Genomic DNA, 22,117 nt, shown 5'->3' on the forward strand with positions numbered 1-22,117 from the left:
ATCGAACCCTGGCCCCGTGCATTGGAAGTGTGGAGTCTTAGCCACTGGACCACCAGCCAAGTCCCAAGAAAGCTTTTTAAAATAGCATTTAAGATAGCAACAAATAGGAACCTCCCTGGTGGTCCACTGGCTAAGACTCCATGCTCCCAAAGCAGAGCACCCAGGTTTCATTCTTGGTCAGGGACCTAGATCACACATGCTACAACTAAGACCAAAAATCCTGCATTCCACAACTTAGAGACAGCACAGCTAAAAAAATAAGACTTTTACAGAAAGAAAAAAAAAGACAGGAACTACTATAAAGCAGTTGAATATGTGTGGGTGTGGGTGGGTGTGTGTGTGTGTAGAGAGAGAGAGAAATACTTGGGTGGCTGAAAAAGAACTATGCAACTTTACGTAAAACAGTTAAAGATCACATACAGACATATACACACACACACTTTTTTCTCTCCCCCGCCAAACCAGTACTCCCCCCAGAAAGGCAGCCCAGAAGAAATAATGAACAAAGAATGTGAATAGGCAATTCACAGAAATATAACCCAATGTCCAAGAAACAGTAAAAATACATTTCATAACAAAGATGGGCAAAAATGTTAACTCTGATAATCTGACAAAGTCTTGGCAAGAGGGCAAGAGTACAAAGTAAAAAGTATAGTTATGTACAACATACAGAAGTATAAATCAGTATACCAGATGGAAAAGAAATTAGCAGTATGGAACTGAATTCCAGCAATTTTTCTTTTAACTATAGGTCAGAGCCTTGCCATGCAAAATGTGGTCCAGAGACAAGCAGAATCAACAGTACTTTGAAGACTGTCAGGACTAGGACCCCATTAGAGATTTACTGAAATTGGAATCTGCATTTTAACAAAATTCCCAGGTTATTTTCATAGCCATTAAAGTCTGAGAAGCAGGAGTCTAAAGAATTCTTATCCATGCATGCAAGGAGACAGTAAGAAAACAGTCAATACAGTATTCATATTAGAGAGTTCAGTTCAGTTCAGTCGTGTCCAACTCTTTGCGACCCCATGAACCACAGCACGCCAGGCCTCCCTGTCCATCACCAACTCCTGGAGTCCACCTAAACCCATGTCCATTGAGTCGGTGATGCCATCCAACCATCTTATCCTCTGTCGTCCCCTTCTCCTCCTGCCCTCAATCTTTCCCAGCGATATAAACAATCTCAACTTAATGAGACAAACACAGTGTGATACAGAGGCAAAAAATAGAATACAGAGTTTTGGGGGTCCCCTGGTGGTTCAGACTGAAGAATCCACCTGAAATGCAGGAGACTCGGGAACAGAGTTTTTAAGGTAATTACAGCAAATCTGCAGGTATCAACATGGGGGGAATTCTAAAAGCTATAAATAACAAATATAAAAACAAGGTTCAGAATATAAATGCTGGGAATTCCCTGGTGGTCCAGTGGCTAAGACTCTGCGCTCCTGATACAGGGGGGCTGGGTTCGATCCCTGGTCAGGGAACTAGATCCCACATGCCACAACTAAGACTCTATGCAGCCAAATGAATAAAAATAAATGTTTAAAAAAAAAAAAAAAAGAATATAAATGTTAATCATTTAATGTTCTACATATACAGAAAACTCCTTTTGATATTCACATAGCTAGTAACAATATAAGAACAGGCACTGAGAATATCTCTGGGGAAAAAATGAAGACAGAAAAAGGACTGTGAAGAAGTCAACAGCAGACTTCAATTGTTTACTTCCAGAAGAGACACAAAGATAAAATTGCAAAATGTTATGATGTGACTTATTCTCCATGGTTCTCTGTACGTTTAAATATTTCTTTAGAACTATCCACATGGTTCTTTTAGAATTATTAAGACAAGTATACTGTAGGAAAATATATGCAGAATACGCAACAAACTCCTCAATATGAAAAGAGCTATTACAAATAAATCACTAAGAAATAAGTTACATGAATAACATTTCCTAAGACAAAAATATGCTGAGTCATAATTAAATAATGCAAATCAAAACCATGAAGTGTCATTTTTCATTGAATTTCACAAATATGAAAAAATGGGACAATAGCCAGCATTGCCAATAGTGAAAAAACTGCCCCCCTCCATGAAATTTTTATAGGATTATAAACTGGTACAACATTTCTAGACAGCAATTAGGCACTATCTATCAAAAGGTATAAACTTCCTAATTCACAGATTCTGCTGCTAGGAACTTCCCCTACAAATACATTCAAGAGATGCCCAAGCATTCCTGCAACTTAGTCCATTAATAGGTCCAATTAATCTATGCAGATTCACTCAATAAAAGATTAAGGTTGACAGTTGAAAAATGCAGGGAGTTAGAGGTGCCAACTCTACGCGTGGTCAAAATCAGTATCCACAGATCACACAGTTCTACAGTACATATTTATTGGGGAGAAAAAATCCACATAAGTGGACATAAATAACCCAAACCCATATTGCTCAAGGGTCAACTGTACACAGCCACTGCAGTGAAGACACCCATGTACTAACTACAGAAATAGATTATTGGAGATGCTATCCTTAAAGGAAAAAAAAAGCAATTTCATTTGCTTACCCAAACCAAGATAAAATTATATTCTGATATATACATTAAAACATCCCAGTATTTCACTTCTGAAAATTAGTCTACTTCTTAATAATCAAAAAAAGAAAGCTATTAAATAAACATAATTATTTAAAGTCAAGCACACATATGTTCCTATGCTAACTCAAGCACTTCAGGTCAAGTTACTTGTCTCTCTCAACCTCAGTTCCCCATCTGTTTACATGGGCTGGGGGGGTGATGGAAGAGGGGAACAGTATTTTACCTTTTATGCTTTTGTTTGCCTTCTTATAAAGCGCTTTACACAGTGACTGGTATGTAGTAATGACTCGAGGAAATATTAGTTATCACATTTTAAATATTTTTCTGAATTTTTAAAAATAATAGCATAATTTTCTGATTCCCAGAATATGTGAATCAACAGTTAACAAATCTTAGTAAACAAAAAAAGTTTCAATGAATTCAGCTACCAGTCTGACTAAATTTTCTCATCCTCTCTTAGCCTAAAGTTTAAAAAGCAAACAGTTTCAATGCAAACTGATACTACTTACATTATTGAAGGAAAGTAATTACAATTCCATTTTTCAAACTGCAGGTGAGGTCTCATTATAAAAGACACATAATTAGTAGCAATTTGTATTTTTTTTTTTAGCATTTTTTTTTGACTGGAATAAAAAGACCCCAAGAGAAAGAAGAACACAGATAAATGACTTTTTAGTTACAGCTATGTGCATATGAAAACACAATGTAAAATTTCTCATTGGGTCCTAGGGAACAGTTCAAATGCCAGTATGTCTGTTTCACAGATAGAAACCACCACATGCAGTTTAAAATTTCACCACATGATGGGGCTAAAATTCTACATACCTTAGAAAACTGCTCAGATGCAGTGTTGAAAACATTGTTAACCCTTAATTCAAGTACTCCTATCATCTCTTCAAATAATAAAGAAAAAACGTAACACAAAGTTGAAAAAGAGAACCCAACATTTATTTATGACTATCCCATTTATTCAGGATAAGATTAAAAGGGCTCTGTCAGAAAACAAGAATGATAACTGAAAACCCAGGAATAGTGATTTTGAGTGATATAGACAGTATAAGTCATTATACCAAAAGATGTGTGTATTTATTTGTGTTTGTTAAAAACACTTTGCAAAAGGTCTAAGAAGATAATTTCAAATATTGCTAGTTAAGAGTTCAAACTGACATTATTTTCTGTAGGTAATCTAAAATAAATAAGAATTAATTGAAAATTTAGAATTGGCAAAATCAAGGCTTCGTTTCATGAGGGCCTATATCCAGATCAAATGTCTGGTTCTAGAAAGCATTAAGAATGCCACCACACATAACAAAGTCAATCTTAATCAACCTTAATCAACACTTCAATGAAGACAAAAATTATTCTCAATAATGTTTGTAACTAACTTTCCAGGTGCTGGTAATTTTTACTGATATGTTTACAAATGAAAACAAATCTTAACTCATTTCAAAGAGAAAAAGGAAATGAAGAAGCAACAAATTCATGTGCTTCCAGGCTCTGAAGTAGGTCTAGAAAAAACTGAATCCAGGAAAAGCATAGCTGACAGCAACTAGTGGGGTGGGATACACATAAACAACAAGAGCAAAGCAAATTTCAGAGACCTAAATAGAAGAGGAAAGGCGGGCGAACAGTCTGTAACTAAGAAATGGTTTTCCCATTTCCTAACAACTGTGATCCCATTTTATAATCTATGAAATAAAATGTTTGATCATTTTACAAAATTCACAAATGAAAATACTACAAAATAGAAAATGCATCCTAGATTCTAGTCTGCTGCTGCTGCTGCTAAGTCGCTTCAGTCGTGTCCAACTCTGTGCAACCCCATAGACGGCAGCCCACCAGGCTCCCCCATCCCCGGGATTCTCCAGGCAAGAACACTGGAGTGGGTTGCCATTTCCTTCTCCAATGCATGAAAGTGAAAAGTGAAAGTGAAGTCGCTCAGTCGTGTCAGACTCTTAGTGACCCCATGGACTGTAGCCTACCAGGCTCCTCCATCCATGGGATTCTCCAGGTCAGAGTACCGGAGTGGGTCTAGGCTCACACTATATGAAAACAGACAAGTCAATGAGGCTTCCAGAGAATCCATCTGCATAAAATAAAGTCAGTTCACATGCTGTGTCTCCCCCAATGCAACTTTTCCAATATATTATGATCTGACAAGTCCTTACTGGGGAACAACTCTGCAAATTATAAAACTGTTCCCCTAAAAGCTGTTTCAGCAAACTGTTCTATAAAAACTGCTTGGACCCCCAAAAGGTCCTAGATGAATGCCTTAGCATGGTAGAGACTAATAGGTAAGCAGATGATTAAGACCTCCCTCTTGATTCCCTTGCACTATGGAAAAAACAAAGTGGAAGACAGTATGGAGCCAGATAGATTGATTCTAATCAATTTCAACATCCCTCTCAGGAAGGCTTATAAGCGGATGACAATTTCAATGTCAAGCATGTCTTATACACTAAGTTCTGTTTTGGTTATATAAAATGAACATTTAAAATCAGTGAGTCATCTGATATGTAGCAACACTGCAAAGTTCTCATAACTCCTAAAATTGAGTAATATGCCACATAGTCTCATTTATTTGAAAAAGAAGTCTTCCAATTGTAAGGAAAAACTTTAAAAACTTCTGATTTTTTAACGTTATCTATAGGAAAGTAAGCAAAGTTAGTTATCAGAAGAATAGTACAGAGAGAGGTAAGCCACAAAAGTAATGTGCAATGTATTTAACTGGTTTGAATTTTAAAATGCAGAACTTTAGCACAAAAGACAACTTTTGAAGTAAATGGTTTAGAATGTTGATGGTATACTGAAAATTGACATATATAGATAAACCAACACATTAAGTATGAAATAAGAAAGTTTAGGTGTTTCTCTGCAAAACATTAAGTTTAACTACATTAAGTTAAACATTTAGTTTAACTACATCTGTGTAGAACATGAACTAAATAAAAGCAGACAGAAAGACAAAAAGAAAAGAGAGATGAAGAAAGAATACCTTTGTTGATGATGGTGGGGTAGGAAAATTAAGCCAGGCTGGAGCAAAGTCATGCTGCGCCATTTAGGTCCAGTCTCTCCAACTCAGCGAAACAAGGTTTCAACACCTCATGGCAAGTCCCTGTCATACAAAAGTGGAAAGCATTAGATCTATATAGTTCCTGGCCAAAGTTATCTTATACCTCCTTTAAATTACAGTGTTGTGACTACTATAAGATTTCAATTATAATCCTTGAAAAGGCAAAAATACAGTGACAAACCAGATCAGCACAGTGGAGGGTAAAGAGCCTGGAGAGAAGGGAAATGACTACGAAGGGAAGAAAGAAATTTTCAAGGGTAACTGGGTATTTATCTTAATTGTGGTGAAGGTTATTATACAAATGTAGACACTTGTTAAAACTCACCAAATTATGCACTTAAAACTGGGTAATTTTACTATAAACTACCTCAATGAAGTTTAGTTTTGAAATTACAATAGTCTTATCACAGACTAGTTATAAAGTGTCTCCTGCTGTGACACAATATGATGCACACAGCATTACCTATGTACACAGCACATATTCTTCCCCCCTGCCCCATACAGAATTTGAATTCTGATCTAATTACCAATTTACAGGAAATTCAACACAGATAATAAATTAAAGGACAACTAAGGGAAGTAATCCCATCAAATGGAGATCACAAGATAGTCTACAGGTCAAATGATCTGGCTTCTTCAACAAATACATGGATTTCACAGACAGATCAATCAATTACATGTGGACCTTAAATAGATCCTTATTCCAACTAAATTCAAAAAGTGAAAATTATGAAACAGTCCAAAATTTGAACATGAGCTGAATATTAAATGACTTTAAGAAATTATTAGTCACTGTAGATGTAACTGTTAGTGCAACGATGGTATGGTGGACCCTTCAACAGTAAGGTCTCAAACCGTGATGGTCTGAGATACTTATACACAGATTTTTTTTCACTAAATATGTAAAACAGCACCACATGACCTGAGGCTGGTTGGATCCAAAGATGTGGAGCAACAAGTGGGGAGAGCCAACTGTAAAGATTTTTTGACTTCTCAAGTGAGACTTTTGAACTGCGTGGATGGACAGCACCCCAACCTCTATGCTATTCAAGGGTCAACTGTATATAAAAGGACATATACTGAAGTCTTTGCAATTAAATCCATGTATCTGGAACTTGCTGTAGGGGGAAAAAAACAAGGAATATGGGTGTCACTGAAACAAGGTTGTCCGTGTGTTTATAAATCTTAGTACAGGGAGGTGCCTAAGTAGTCTCTCTACTTACATGTATATTTGAAAATTTCACAATTAAAAGGATTTTTAAAATTACAATCATCACAATGGGCATCCACCATTCTTCTACATTCTAAATTTAACTTTTTGGAAGCCTCTCTCAATTGCATCAAAAATTTCAAGTCACCAGCCCAATCTAAACACAGTAAATTCACAGGTTTTTTTTTAAATGGGGAAGAAGCCAACTGGGCAACTGTACTCATTTCAATATAGAGCTTAGAAATTAGTCAATGAAGAAATCAAATTTTCTGAACATTAATGTCTAAATTTACTAATCTTATACTTACAACTGCAGAATAACCTCAAAAGGGAAATTTTAAAAAGCAAAATTATCAATACTGCTGCTAATCATCCTTTTTCAAAATTCTTTCAAATATAAGTGCTAGGGCAGAATTTAAGTCATACCAAAGTATTTCCTAAAATAAAAATTCTCAAGATACTACAAAAAAACTCCTATTCTACTATCCAACGTACTGGAAAGGGGAAGGGGCGGAAGGAAGGTCAACAAACGTCAGATACAAGAAACAGAAACTGGTTAACTCACTAAGGTAATGAAAATGTTTACATACTCAATTAAATGATCAGGGCTTCGCTGGTGGTCCAGTAGTTAAGAACTCGCCTGTCAATGCAGGGGACACTGATTTGATCCCTGGTCCTCAAAGATCCCATATGCCACGAGGCAACCAAGCCTGTATGCTGCACTACTGAGCCTGCACACCTTACAGCCTGCGTTATGCAACAGAGAAGCCACCACAACACCAAGCCTGCGCACAGCAACTAGAGAGTAGCCCCAAGAATCATAGAAAACCAAAGGCTAAATGGTAAGTTACACACTACAACTTATTCCTAAGTGACAAACCACTACTATTATCTCTTTGTTTCTGTGTGTCTGTATGAATTCTAATTTAAATCAATTCATAGAGAATAAAGCATATATAGCTAATGGCATAAATTTTCCTGTTCTGAAAAAAGGTAAAGAGCAATACTAGTTAATATCACAACATTTACAGAAGTGTGTGACGAGATCAGGATGTGCCATCCCCAAAACAAGCCACTCTGATATAAGAAAAACTGAGCTGAAGACATGTGAGTTCCTAAAATTCCTTATCAACCTAAATGCAGAGCCTGCCAAAAGAATTTGTTAATCCCCTCTCCGGGAGCAACTCATCTTCTCTTTTTGGGAGAACAAAAAAGAAAAAAAAAAAAAATTCAGCACCACACTCAAACACTGCCACAAACGCCTAAGGACCGAGTTATCCGTTTTGTCTCAAAAATCATTTGCTTTTTTCTACAAATATTCTTTTCCCCTGTGAAGTTAGGTATACAGATCCCAGATTCTACTCATCCTCTTTTGAGTTATTGATGGTGAGAGGTACAGCCAGGTGACCGCGTGCTAATAAACTTGTTTGTTTTCTCTTGTTAATGTCTTTCCTCAATTTAATTTACAGAGCCCCAGCCAGAGAACACAGGAATGGAGAAAAATTTTTCCCTGGTGGCTGAAAGGTAAAAGAATCCGCCTGCAGTGCAGAAGATGCAAGAGACATGGGTTTGATCCCTGGGTCAGGGAAGATCCCTTGGTGGCAGGCTCAGCAACCCACTCCAATACTCTTTCCCAGAAAATTCCATGGAGAGAGGAGTCTGGCAGGCTACAGTCTGTAGGGTCGCAAAGAGTCAGACACGACTTGGCGACTGAACAACAGAGGAACTAAGATGCCACATGCTGCAGGGCAACTAAGCCTACAGTTACAACTACTGAGTCCGCATACCACAAGTAAGAGCCCAGGCGCCACAAAGATGCCGCCTGCCACACTAAGACCCAATGCAGCCAAAAATAAATATTTAAAGGAAAGACAGAATGCCCTAACACAGATCCAATAAAACAAAGACCGGGAGAGTTATTTCTTTTCTTTCGTTTTTATTCCCTTTAGGCTCCAGACACATATCTGCAACAAAACATAAGCTGGACAAGGTAACGATGGCTCTTGTTTGAAGAGCTCTGAGAATAGCCATATCCATGGACAGCTGAAACAAACTATTATATTGCCTTGAAACTACTTTCTATAACCACTAAACCTTTAGTAAAGTCTTATTAAAGGCTTCAACCTGTCTCAGCTGTGCTACAAGCACTAAGTTGATTTCTTGTTTGCCTATGTGTGAAAAATTTGCAACCTTCAGACAATATACTGAGCCTGATAACTTCTTATTCACCAAGGATTTTTTGCATTAAACTTTACTAAAATATTATTTCTCTCAAACAACAACAAAACACTAGGTGATTACAATCTGAGGGATAAAGACTTCAGAAACTACCCAAAACAAAGAATACAGACTTTCAGAAATAGTTTAGAAAAGTCACTAAATGTACACACAGCCACAACCCAAGAGGTAAGCAACTCCAACGATGGGAAGAAAAAAATATTTGACTCCTAGAGTCTCCAACTTATTGATTCAGTATTCAAAATGCTTGATTTTCTAACAAACATTACAAAACATGCAAAGAAACAATACAGTACAGCCCATGGTGGGGGGTGGGGGGAGGGTGTGACATTAGCAGAAACTGCCACTGATGAGAAACAGACATCAATTGTCTTAAATACAAAGGGCTAAAGGAAACCAGAACAATGTCTCAACAAACATAGTATCTATAAGGAGATAAGAATTACAGAAAAGAACCAAACAAATTCTGGAGCTAGAAAGTACGTTAACTGAAATGAAAATTTCACTAGACAGTTTAATAGCAGATTTGAGCCAGCAGAAAGAAGAATCAGAGAACCTGACAAGTGAAGAGGTCAATTAAAATTACCAGATTAAGGAGCTAGAAGAAAACAAAACAAAACAAAACTGAATAAAGACCTGTGGGACATCATCGAGCATACCAACATACACATAACAAAAGTTTCAGAAGGAGAGAAAAGAGGGGCAGAAAAAGAAAACAATAATGGCTAAACACTTAGCAAATTAGCTAAAGATACAAAATATACATATCCAAGAAGTTAACTGAACTCCAAGAAAGATAAACACAAAAAGATTCACACCAAGACACATAACCACCTAGTCAAAGCTATGGTTTTTCCAGTAGTCATGTATGGATGTGAGAGTTGGACTATAAAGAAAGCTGAGCGCGGAAGAATTGATGCTTTTGAACTGTGGTGTTGGAGAAGACTCTGGAGAGTCTGCAGGGAGATCCAACCAGTCCATCCTAAAAGAAATCAACCCTGATTTCTGTATCTGTGGGGAAAACTATTAGAGTTAATAAACTCAGCAATATTGCAGGGGACAAGATCAACACAGAAAATTCAGTAGCATTTCTATACATTAGCAATAACAGTCCAAAAGGAAATGAACAAACAAGTCTATTCAAAAAGTATCCAGAAATACACTTAACCAAGAAGTTTTAAGATTTGTTCACTAAAAACTACAAACCACTGCTACAGGAAAATTAAGATCTAAATTAATATAAAGACATGCTTTGTTCAAGGATTGGGAAACTTAAGTATTGTTAAGATAGCAATAACAGAGTCAACATACCTCTATTAAAATTCCAACAACCCTTTTTGAAGGAACAGAAAAGCCATTCTCGATTCATTTGGAACTGCAAGGAGCCCCAAATAGCCAAAACACTACTGGAAAAGGAGAACACAGTTACAGGACTCACATATCCCTATTTTGAAACTTACTACAAAGCTGTAATGATCAAAACAATGTTTTACTGGTATAGAGTAAGGGATAGATAAATAAACCAATGGAACAGAACTGGGAATCCAGAAAAAGTCATACATGTATGGCCAACTGACTTTTTGTTTAAACCAAACTGCTAAGACCACAACAAATGGACTTCCACACGTGGATACCCAATAAACTCCTGTTGATATCTATCTAACTCAAAATGGATCAAAGACCTACAAAAGCTAAAATTATAAACTAGCAGAAGAAAACAGAGGTAAAGTTTCACTAACTTGGATCTGGCAATGGAATTTTAGATACAGCACCTTTGAATTTCACTAAAATTTAAAACTTCTATACAAAGGATATCATCTAGAAAGTGGAAAGACAACAGAATGGAAGAAAATATTTGCTAATTTTATCTAACAGGTGTCCAGTGTTCAGAATATACAGAGTTCTTGAAGACAATTTAAAAATGGGCAAAGGACTTGAACAGACATTTCTCAACCTCCCTCCAAGAAAGCGGAAAGAAAAAGAAATAGTAAGAGAGTAAGTGTTAGACAACCCTGGTGGTCCGGTGGTTAAGAATCCTCTTGCCAATGCAGGAGACATGGGTTTGATCCCTGGTCCAGGATTCACATGCCACAGGACAACGAAGCTACAAGCCACAAATACTGAAGCCTGTATGCCTAGAGCCTGTGCCCCACAACACAAGAGAAGTCACGGCAATGAGAAGCCTGCCCACTGCAACAAGAGTAGCCCCACCTCGCAGCAACTACAGAAAGCCCAAGAGCAGAAAAGACCCAGCACAGCCAAAAATTAATTAGTTTTAAAAAAATAACAAGTGTCTGTACACCCATGGCTGATTCATGTCAATGTATGGCAAAAACCACTACAATATTGTAATTAGCCTCCAATTAAAATAAATAAACTTATATATATATAAATAATATAAAAATGAAAATTAAAAGTATATAAAAAATAACAAGTGTTGTCAAATATATGAAGAAACTGGTACCCTGGTGCATTGCTAATGGGAAGGTAAACTGATGCAAGTGCTGGGGAAAACAGTTTGATAATTCCTCAGAAAGATAAAAACACATAGCATATGACTCAGCAATACCACTGCATTCAGAATTGAAAATGGATACTAAAATACTTGAATGCTGATGTCCACAGAAGATCTATTCACAACAGCCAAGAGGTGGAAACATCTCAATGTCCACTTATAGATAAATGAATAAAAAATCGTGTATGTATTCAATAGAAGACATATTCTATTATGATTAACCATGAAAATATGCTAAGCTGCCAAACACATCCAGAAGCCAGATCACATGCTGTACAATCCCAATTTCTATGAAATATCCAGAACAGACAAATCCACAGAGATGAAAAGCAGAGACCTAACCAGGGACTGCTGGGAAGGAGCAATGGGACTGGCTGCTAAATGGATTCAGATTTTTCTTAGAGGGTAATGAAAATGTTTTGGAACTTGGTTTCACATCGTTGTGACTGTACTAAATGACACTGAATTATACATTTTAAAATGGTTAATTTCATGTAATGTGTCTTTCACCTCATAAAAATAAATAAATGTGCTATATTATAACCCCTTGAATGAAACACTATGAATCCAGATAAATACATATACAACTGAAAAATTTTAGAAGGAAGAAGTTATTTATACAATTTCTAAGGACCTCAAAAAAAAAAGTTACTACAGTTTGCAATGAAATGGCCTGGCACATAGCCTGGGAAATCCTTAATCAACAGATCAAAGTGAGTATCATCAGTAAAGAACAAACTGAAATTGTGTGCCAATGAGCAAGACAGGGCACCATTTCACTTCTATAATATCCTAACCAAAGCACAGCCTGTCTTCAACAGGAGAGACACTAACTTGAGAGACATTCAGTTCAGTTCAGTTGCTCAGTCATGTCCGACTCTTTGAGACCCCACGGACTGCAGCGTGCCACGCTTCCCTGTCCATCACCAACTCCTGGAGATGGTAACATTATATGAGACACATTATATGTACTCTAACAACTAGCTCAAAATCTTCAAGAATTAGGTTATTTTTTTTTAATCATTTTTTAAAAATGATGAGGCTGTGACGTTTATTCTATATTTTTAAGTCATGTTTTTAACATTTTTTAAAGTTTTTTTTTGATGTGAACCATTCTTAAAATCTTTGTTGAATCTGTCACAATATTGTTTCTGTTTTATGTTTTGGCTTTTTTGGCCCTAAGGCATGTGGGATCTTAGCTCCCCAACCAGGAATGGAACCTGAACACCCCCTTCTTTGGAAGGTGAAGTCTTAACCACTGGACCACCAGGGAAGTTTCATATTTATAACTTTTGAAAAGTATACTCTGACATCTTATTCCACTGTTGTGTCTGCTTCACTACTGCAATAACACTAATGAAGTCTGATGAATATTGAGTAAGCGCTAGGGGATTTCCAAATTTCCCTAATAAAAAGTAAAAGGTCCTTCCCCTAGATTCTGATTCAACGGGTCTTAAGGCTGAGTACTATTCTTAAATGAGTACTTAAAGTAATGATAATCAGGAAAAGATGGTAAATACTGTAATATTTAGTAACAAAAAAACTCTTGCCTAAGGAACATGACCTCTAAACATAGGAAAATAATCTACTGCTCTACTGTTTTTTGCAGTTTCAGTTATGAAACAGTGTCTAATATCTTTTCTTAGTTATCAAACTCTCAGTTACAGATTAGACTCTCAAATATAAAACATAAGCAAATTTCACAAGAAATCTAGAGTATTAGAAATTTCCATTCTTTAAAAAGTTCCATATTATTGGCTTGTTTAACCTTTTTTTGTTAAGTCCCCTATCCCCCTCAGCTTCTCTCTTATTAAGTTGTTCAAAACCTTTCTGTTTTACTTACATATAAAAATAAAAAATAAATTAAAACAGAAGAGGAATTTTATAAGAATTGTTATTTGTTAAATTGCTACATGTGAAAATTGCTACTTTCACCCCTACAAAAAGAATTCTATTTAAGGGGAAAAAAAAAAATTACTGGCAACAGCATGCTTTCAATTCTCGAGATTTTGGACTACTAAAGGCTTAATACACAAAACATAACTGAAGTACTCCAAAACTTATAATGAGCTAACAATTTTCATACAAAATGTACCACTACAAAAAAACCCTTACTCTATAAACAAAATTTTACTCACTGAGCTTCTCTTTCAAGCTCACAATACTGAACAGTTTAAGTCATCCCTGAATGAGATCTTTTTTAAAGGGCTGATAAAGATAAATTTTAATTTAGAACTATACTGCAAACAATATGGTCTACATAGAATAAAATTTAATTCAAATCAGCTCATTTACTAAACAGCCAATGTAAGCAAAAACAAGCACTAAACACTGCTGAAGGCACTAGATTCAAAATGGCAGTCTTCCCTCTTTAACAGCTAACAAGCTAACAAATGGAAACAAAGTTGCTGCCTCATATCCTTCAAAAGTTAAGGTATAACCAAATTATCCATCTGAAGTATTTAACCAGAGAAAAGTGCAAACTGTGTGTGTGTGTGTGTGTGTGTGTGCGCGCGCACTCCATCACTCAGCCCCATCCAACTCTTTGCAACCCCATGGACTGTACCCCGCCAGGATCCTCTGTCCATGGAATTTTCCAGGCAAGAATACTGGAATGGGTTACCGTTTTCTACTCCAGGGGAATCCTCCCAATCCAGGTCACCCCTGGACTGTGGACTAGACTTAACAGCTTGCTTCTAATGAAAAGAATGTGGCAGAAGTGACTTCTGAGATTAGGTCAGAAAAGGCACTGCACACTTCTACCTACCTTTCTTCTCAGATCACTTCCTCTGGAAATGCAGCTGCCATGCAAACAGCTGGAGATCTACATATGCAAAGGAAATTGAGTCCTCTAGACAACAGCCAGCAGCAACCTGCTAGCCCAAAGAGGAACACCTTCTTAGAAGGAGACCCTCTAGGCACCAGTCAAGCCTACAAATGACAGCAATCTTTGAGATTTTTATGAAAGACATAGAAGAAGCCAGAACCACTCAGCTAAACTGCTACCAAATTTCTGGCCCACAGAAAATCCACGTGCAAAAGTATTTTAACTCCCTTGTCAAAAGAAAATGCAGTTTAAGGGAAAAAAATGATGTTCTGCCATTAAAAAAAAAATGCCCATATTATCAGAGTTCAAATAAAGTAAACAGATAAACTTTAAAAAAATATATGTGGCATCAGCTTATATATGTTCTCTGAAAGGGGGGAGGGGGCAAAATAGGAAGAGATAAATAATTTACCCCCAGACTAGGTCCTTCCCAGGTGGTTCAGTGGTAAAGAATCCATTTGCCAATGCAGGAGAAAGCAGGTTTGATCCCTGGGGGTCAGGAAGAACCACTGGAGAAAGAAATGGCAACCCACTCCAGTATTCTTGCCTGGGAAATCCCATGGACAGAGGAATCTGGCAGGCTACAGTCCATGGGGTCACAGAGTCAGACACAATTTAGCAACTGAACAACAACAAAACTACAGAGCCTGTTACATTACAATATGAACTCAAATCTTCCTGCCTCAAAACCATGCTCGTTGTTCATTATCAGTATATTTCTCAAACTTTTTCCCACAGAAATTACTTACAAAGTTAACAAACCTGCCCCCTCCAAAATGTATTTTCAGAAAGTAACCAAAACAACTCGTCCTCAAGTCCTATTGTACAAACTCATGAAATTTCTGCACTGTACTTTATCTGTATATGTGTCAATATAAAAAAATTTAAGTTATTCAAGTAAAATAACCTTGGATCAGAGGTGACTGGTTTACCCTTAAGGTTTCTTAAACCATGTGTTTGAGAAAACACTGCTATAACATCATAAAATCCCAGAAATGACTTAGTTCAACTGGAATATCAACATGAGAAAAAAACAGAATGATGTATGACTATGGTTAAATATATATATATATAATTTCTTAGATACAACTGACAATGTTTCATATAATGTAGAATGTTTAAAAAAAATGGTATTATAAATTAGAATTACCAAGAAGCTTTTAAATTACCATCCCTTAAGATTTAAAGATCTTGTTATTTAAAATGTTCAATATTTAGCCTAAGACACAAAACCATAACGTTTAATGTCTTGTTTCAATTAAGCAGAAAACAAAATTACACTCTCTGGCGCGGACACAGAAAGGAAATGGAATTTATCATTTTCTCCTTGTCTGTCCCCACACCTTAAAAAACCTGAAGGAACCATTTTGTGTGAATAATTTAGAGTAAGCACAGAATATTTATGAACAGGTCTCTTAAAACACTGGGGGACTTCCCTGGTGGCCCAGTGGATAGGAATCTGCCTGCCAATGCAGGGGACATGGGTTTGATCCCCGGTCCAGGAAGATTCCATGTAATGCAGGCAACTAACCCTGTGGGCCACAACCACTGAGACTGAGGGCTGAAACTACTGAAGCCCACATGCCAGAGCCTGTGCTTCTCAAGAGAATCTACCACGAGACGCCTGAGCAGTACGAGAGAGTTGCCCCTGCTCGCCACAACTAGCAAAAGCTCATGAGCAGCAACAAAGACCCAGCACAACCAAAAATAAGTAATTTAAAAAACAACTACTACTACTGGGGGTTTCCTTTCTCAGTGGTACTAAGTCATTCTGTTACAAACTTATTTGAACTAATGAATCTAGTCAACAGACTCTCAACACATCAACCCAGTAATGAACATGTCAACCAACACCATTCAACATGCCAGTATATCTAAAACTAAGTAGAGAAAATACTCTGGGGACACTAAGTACTGCCTTGAGCAGCTCATAGGAATGAGAAATTGGAACTAAATTCAGCAGGCAAGGGAAGCACTCAGAAGTTTTAAAGTTACAACTGTATGTCTGGAAAAGTGCTTAGAAAAAATAAATCTGGTATAGTTTGTTGTAAAATAAAGGGGGCAGGGAGGATTCAGAAAATCACCCTGCGAGTAAAGGTATTGGTTCCCATTACCAACTCACTCATAACAGAAGTTTTCAATAGTTGTGTTACTTAAAAAACTTTAAAGAACTGTCCATGAGTTCAATTTCAGTGGAAAAGAACTAGCTTCCTTCAATTTTCTAAAAACTGTAATATAAAAGCCAAACTCAAAGCTCTCTTATAAAAAATGGAAGTAAAGAGAGCAAGAATAAGGAGACAGTACATGCAAATAAATGAAGTCAGAACACCACACACAAAAACAAACTCAAAATAGCTTATAGACAAATATAATACATGACACCATAAAACTCCTAGAAAAGATCATAAACAAAACATTCTGACATAAATTGTACCAGTGTTTTCCTAGACCAGTCTCCCAAGACAACAGAAATAAAAACAAAAATAAACAAAAGGGACCTGATAAAACTTATAAGCTTCTACACAGCAAAGGAAACCATGAAGACAACCTATAGACTGTAAGAAAATAACTGCAAACAATGTGAGCAACAAGAGCTTAATTTCCAAAATACACAAACATCTTATACAACTCAATAACATAAAACAAACAAACCCAAACAAAAAATGGGCGAAGACCTAAATAGATATTTGTCCTCCATATTTGGAGATATTCGTATCCAAAGAAGATATACAAATGGCCAAAAAGCACATCAACAGATGCCCAATATCAATAATTCTTAGGGAACTGCAAATCAAAACAACAAGTTATCAACCTCACTTGGTCAGAAGGGCCATCATCGGAGAGTCTAGAAATAACAAATGCTGGAGAGGTTGTGGAGAAAACTAAACCTTCCTACACACTTGCTGGGAATACAAATTGGTGCAGCCACTGTGGAAAACAGTATGGACGCTCCTTTAAAAACTAAAAGAGAATTACTGTATGACCAGCAAATCCCTCTCCTGGGCATGCATCTGGAAAACACAAAAACTGTGATTCGAAAAGAGTGCATGTATGCACTCTAATGTTCATAGAAGGATTATTTACAATAGCCAAGACATGGAAGCAACCATAGACATTTATCCATACAGATGAAAGGATAAAGAACATGTACACACACACACACACAGAGGAATATTACTCAACCATAAGAAAGAATGAAATACCATTTGCAGCAATATGGACGGACCCAGAGATTATCTAACCAAGTGACATAAGTCAGAGAAAGACAAATATTATATATAATTTATATGCAGAATCTAAAAAACAGTAGTACAAATGAATTTACTACGAAATAGACTCATAGAAAAACCTTACAGTGAGCAAAGGTGAATGGGAGGCATAAACTGGGATTATGGTATTAAAAGATGCACACCACCATATATAAAATAAACAATAAGGATGTAAACTAACTATACTTCAATTAAAGAAAAAAACAAAACAAAAAAAAGAATAAGGGGGTAGTAACAATGGAAATGATGTGGAGGGAGGGAGACAGACGGAGACTGCAGAAACACAATCTACAGGAGGGTGATTGCAAAGGACTGGATGTGAAGAGGTAAGGAGACTGAGAAACGGAAGATGAAAAACATTTCAAAGTTAGAAAATGAGAAGAACACAAAAAATTTGGGGTTCCTAGTAAATGGTGCTAATATGGGGTGTTCACACTGCATACTTAAAATTTGTGTGCAGTGTCCATTAGTGCATGTGTGTTACAAATGAAAACTTTTTACTGACAGAAAACCAGAAACAAAATTTTCAAGAACTACTGGGCAACTCGCAACAAATCACTAAGGGCCAGTGATTTAATCACTCACTCCTAGGTACTAGAACCTCTGTAAAAACCCAAGAACGGGTTTGCAGAGCTTCCAGGTTGCTGAATGTGCCTACTTGCTGAGGCAGTGGTATACCCCAAACTCCAAAGGGACTATTCCAGAAAGCACCCTATGTACCGCTTCATTTGGCTGTTCAGTTGTGTCTTCTAGAATATCGTTTACAATAAACCAGTAACAGTAGTGTGTTCTTGCATTCTGTAAACCGTTACAGAAAAATATGGAACCTGGGGGGTGGCAGGGGGATCTGGTGGTGGTGGGAGGGGTGTCCATGGGCATCTCTAATTTAAAGCCAAATCACACAGAAGTGTGGGTAACCTGAAAATCTACTACTTGATATTCTTATCTGAAGTGGGACCAGAAGGGCAATCCTATGGGACTGAGCCCTTAACCTGTACAGTCTAAACTAACTCCAAGTAATAAGTGTCAGAAAATCCAAACTGAATTCAATTGTAGAAAACCCAGTTGAGTATCCACAAAAAAATTGGAGAACTGCTTGCTGCTTGGTATATGAATGTACACAGAGTATCTAGCAGTACTTGGAAAGGACGGAGTTGGGGCAGATTCTCCAAATAAAGAGCTAAAATGAGCACTAACACCACAAAGATATTTGACTTTTCAGAGTCCTTCAACATTAACAGACATTCAAAAAGCACCGCTCACACACATAAAGTCCCAAAGAGCTTTTTAATCATTTTTAAATGCGAAGTAATAACCAAACATTTTAAGGAAAGTGGCAACAGTGAAGAGACCACTGAAAACCACGAACACAAAGGAAATACCTAATTCAAGAAATAACTAGCAAAATGGAACTTTCAGAACCCCAAAAATATAGAACAACTTCTTGAGAGATAAAAACAAAACATCTCCACATGAAAGAGAAAAAAATCAGACTGCATCAAACTTCTTAAACATCTCATGCTATAAGACAACAAAATAGCAGTCAAGGTGCTGAGGGAAAAAGTATTTTGAATCATGAAAGCTATACTCAAAGTATCAAAAGTGAAGAAGATAAATACATTCTTAGACAAGCAATTCCTAACAACCAGGAGGAAAGAGAAAGAAGAGAGGGACTTCCCTGGCTATCCAGTGGTTAAGACTCCAGGGTTCCAACTGCAGGGAGGTGCAGGTTTGATCCCTGATAGAGGAACTGAGATGCCACATGCAGTGTGGTGCAGTCAAAAGAAAAAATGACCAGTGACCAACATTTTCTAGTCACTTTATGGGCAGTTCATAAAAAAAAATTAACCATTAGGGGCGTCTCTGGTGGTACAGTGGTTAAGAAATTTGTCTGGCAATGCAGGGGATGCAGGTTCAATCCCTGGTCAGGAAACTAAGATCCCACATGCTGTGGAGCAACTAAGCTCCCAGGCACCACAACTACTCAGCCAGTCCACTATGGAGCCCGTGTGCCATAACCAGAGTGGCCAAGTGCCACAACTTCTAAAGACTGAGCATCCTGGAAGCCATGAGCCACATACAACTAGAAAATCGAGGCACCACCACCACAAAAAAAAAAAATCACATACAATGCAACAAAGATCCTGCATGTTGCAACTAAAAACCTGAGGCAAATTAAAAAAGAAAAAAACTATTAGACAGGAAAAGATGTTCAGCTATTTTCATAACAAATTAAAATACTGGAACTCAAAAAATAAATAAATAAACACTGGAACTCAGCTACCAAACTTAAAAAACTCTTTGTTAGGGTGGGTCCAAAAAAGCTTGTAGTCTAGAGTTAATTTTGCCCCCCTAACTGGAGCTAATCCTTTTGAAGATTTTGCCTATATTCTACTTACAGCCTATGCTCCAACTCTTAGGTGGGTTTTTCCACTGAAGCTGATGTAAACATAAACTTTTCCTGACCCTATGTAAATCTCTGGAATTGTTTCACCTACTCCTTTCTGGTGGTTCTATTCCCTGGCTTCAGTCACTTCCAAACATGCACATGCAAGTCCAGTTGTAAGTCACAAGCCTTGAGTAGATTATTCTGAGTCCTCTCTGCACTCAACAGTTTCCCTATTACTTTGCCCCACAAATTCTATCAACTTTGAGCTTTCCAAATTTTCAGCTGTCTCCTCAACTTTTAGTAAGACCACCAGACTGTTTGAATTCACCCCATCACTCCCTGCCCCGTGCTGTAATCTATTACTTTTCTTCAAGCAATGAGGGCTTTCATAAGACCGACCACCTCCTGTTATCCAATGTCTAAAAGCCTGTATTATACATTTTGTCTGGCTTTTTAGATTTCTAAGATGAGTGTGTAAATCTGGTTATCTGGTTGCCTGTTATTCTGTCATAGCCAGAATTTAAAACCTGCACACCAATTCAATTTTACTATTACAGGATTTTCATGAAACTCTGTGTTTTACTTGTATAAATTTCCTCATAGAACTTTTCTTGAAAGGACCCAACTAATTCCAGCTTGTTTCCCAAAGCAAAGTCCAATGACAAAACCTAACACTTAACAATATGAAATTCATAATCTTTAGCTTTCAGTCAAAAATTTTCACTCACGCAAGACTTCCCTGGTGGTAGTAGTAGTAAAGAATCTGCCTGCCAAAGCACGGGACACAGGTTTGCTCCCTGGTCTGAGAAGATTTCATATGCCATGGGGCAACTGAACCTGTGCGCTACAACTACTGCGACTGCACTCTGGAGCCCACAAGCTGCAGCTACCGAAACCTGCACACCTACAGCCTGTGTTCTGCAACAAGAGAAGCCACCGTGATGAAAAGCCAATGCACCGCAACTAGACTAGCCTCAGCTCTCCACAACTAGAAGAATTACCTTGCAGCAACGAAGACCCAGAGAAGCCAAATAAACAAAACAAAAATAATTAAAATTATCTGTCATGCAAAAGGGGGGGGGGGGCCTCTCCCACAGGAAAATACTACAAATAACAAGAGGACGAATCTACTTAAAGAGATAGCCAGATATGATGGATATGACAGCATTATCAGACAAGAACATTAAACCTACTATTATAAATATGTTTAAGGACAGGGAAAATAGGAACGTAAAGAAAAATAGAGAACATTAAAAAATACTTCTAGAAATAAAAAATGTAGTATCTGAAGTGAAAAACACTGGACAGGATTAACAGTCGATTAGACAATGCACAAGAAAATGATCAGTAAGTGTACTAACAGGGTAGCATTCAAACTAGAAAAGCATTAAAGTAGAAAAAGACGGACTTTATAACTGAAATGTACAATAACAAGGTAATTCTAATATTTATGATCCCAATAACACTGATACACTTTCATAAAGCATAAAATACAGGTGATACAAGAAAAATACAGAAGATTTGAACACATCTTGCTCACTCCAATACAAACCTAGTGGATAAAAAGTTAGTAAGCGTATAGAAGATTTAAACCATACTCATTTAAATTTTAACAGATTTTATGTATCAAATGCTAAACCTCTAAACACAGAAAGTATATCTTCTTTTCAAGCACCCATCTCAGGCCACCAAGAAATCTTTAATAAATTTCAAACATACCTACAAATGACATTGTGTGTTAGTTGCTCAGTCATGTCTGACTCTTTGTGACCCCATGGACTGTAGCCCACCAGGCTCCTTTGTCCGTGGGATTCACATTACCTGACCACAATTCAATTAAACTAGAAATAACAAAACCAAGCCTCTACCACATGCAATTTTAAAACAAAATAAATGAAAAGAAGAAAAGTCACAAAACCAATAATTAATAAATTGGAAAAGCTGAAGAACTATAAATCCAAAACTGCTGTGAGGTGGGGGTAGGGACAGATCAGTAGAAA

The 22,117-nt window shown here is 37.0% G+C and overlaps 1 protein-coding gene across 3 annotated transcripts in view; it reads right to left on the reverse strand.

The window, feature by feature from the left end:
* GPBP1 (GC-rich promoter binding protein 1) overlaps positions 1-22,117 on the reverse strand; it is a 68,175-nt gene that overhangs the window by 29,001 nt on the left and 17,057 nt on the right. For all 3 annotated transcript variants that reach the window (XM_043488552.1, XM_043488550.1, XM_043488551.1), the window contains exon 3: positions 5,592-5,711. In XM_043488552.1, coding sequence (XP_043344487.1) covers positions 5,592-5,654 — 63 coding nt within the window. In that variant the 5' untranslated portion in view covers positions 5,655-5,711. The remainder of the gene's footprint in view (positions 1-5,591; positions 5,712-22,117) is intronic.

The sequence above is a fragment of the Cervus canadensis genome, chromosome 16, assembly GCF_019320065.1.
Source record: "Cervus canadensis isolate Bull #8, Minnesota chromosome 16, ASM1932006v1, whole genome shotgun sequence".
Classification (NCBI taxonomy): Eukaryota; Metazoa; Chordata; class Mammalia; order Artiodactyla; family Cervidae; genus Cervus; species Cervus canadensis.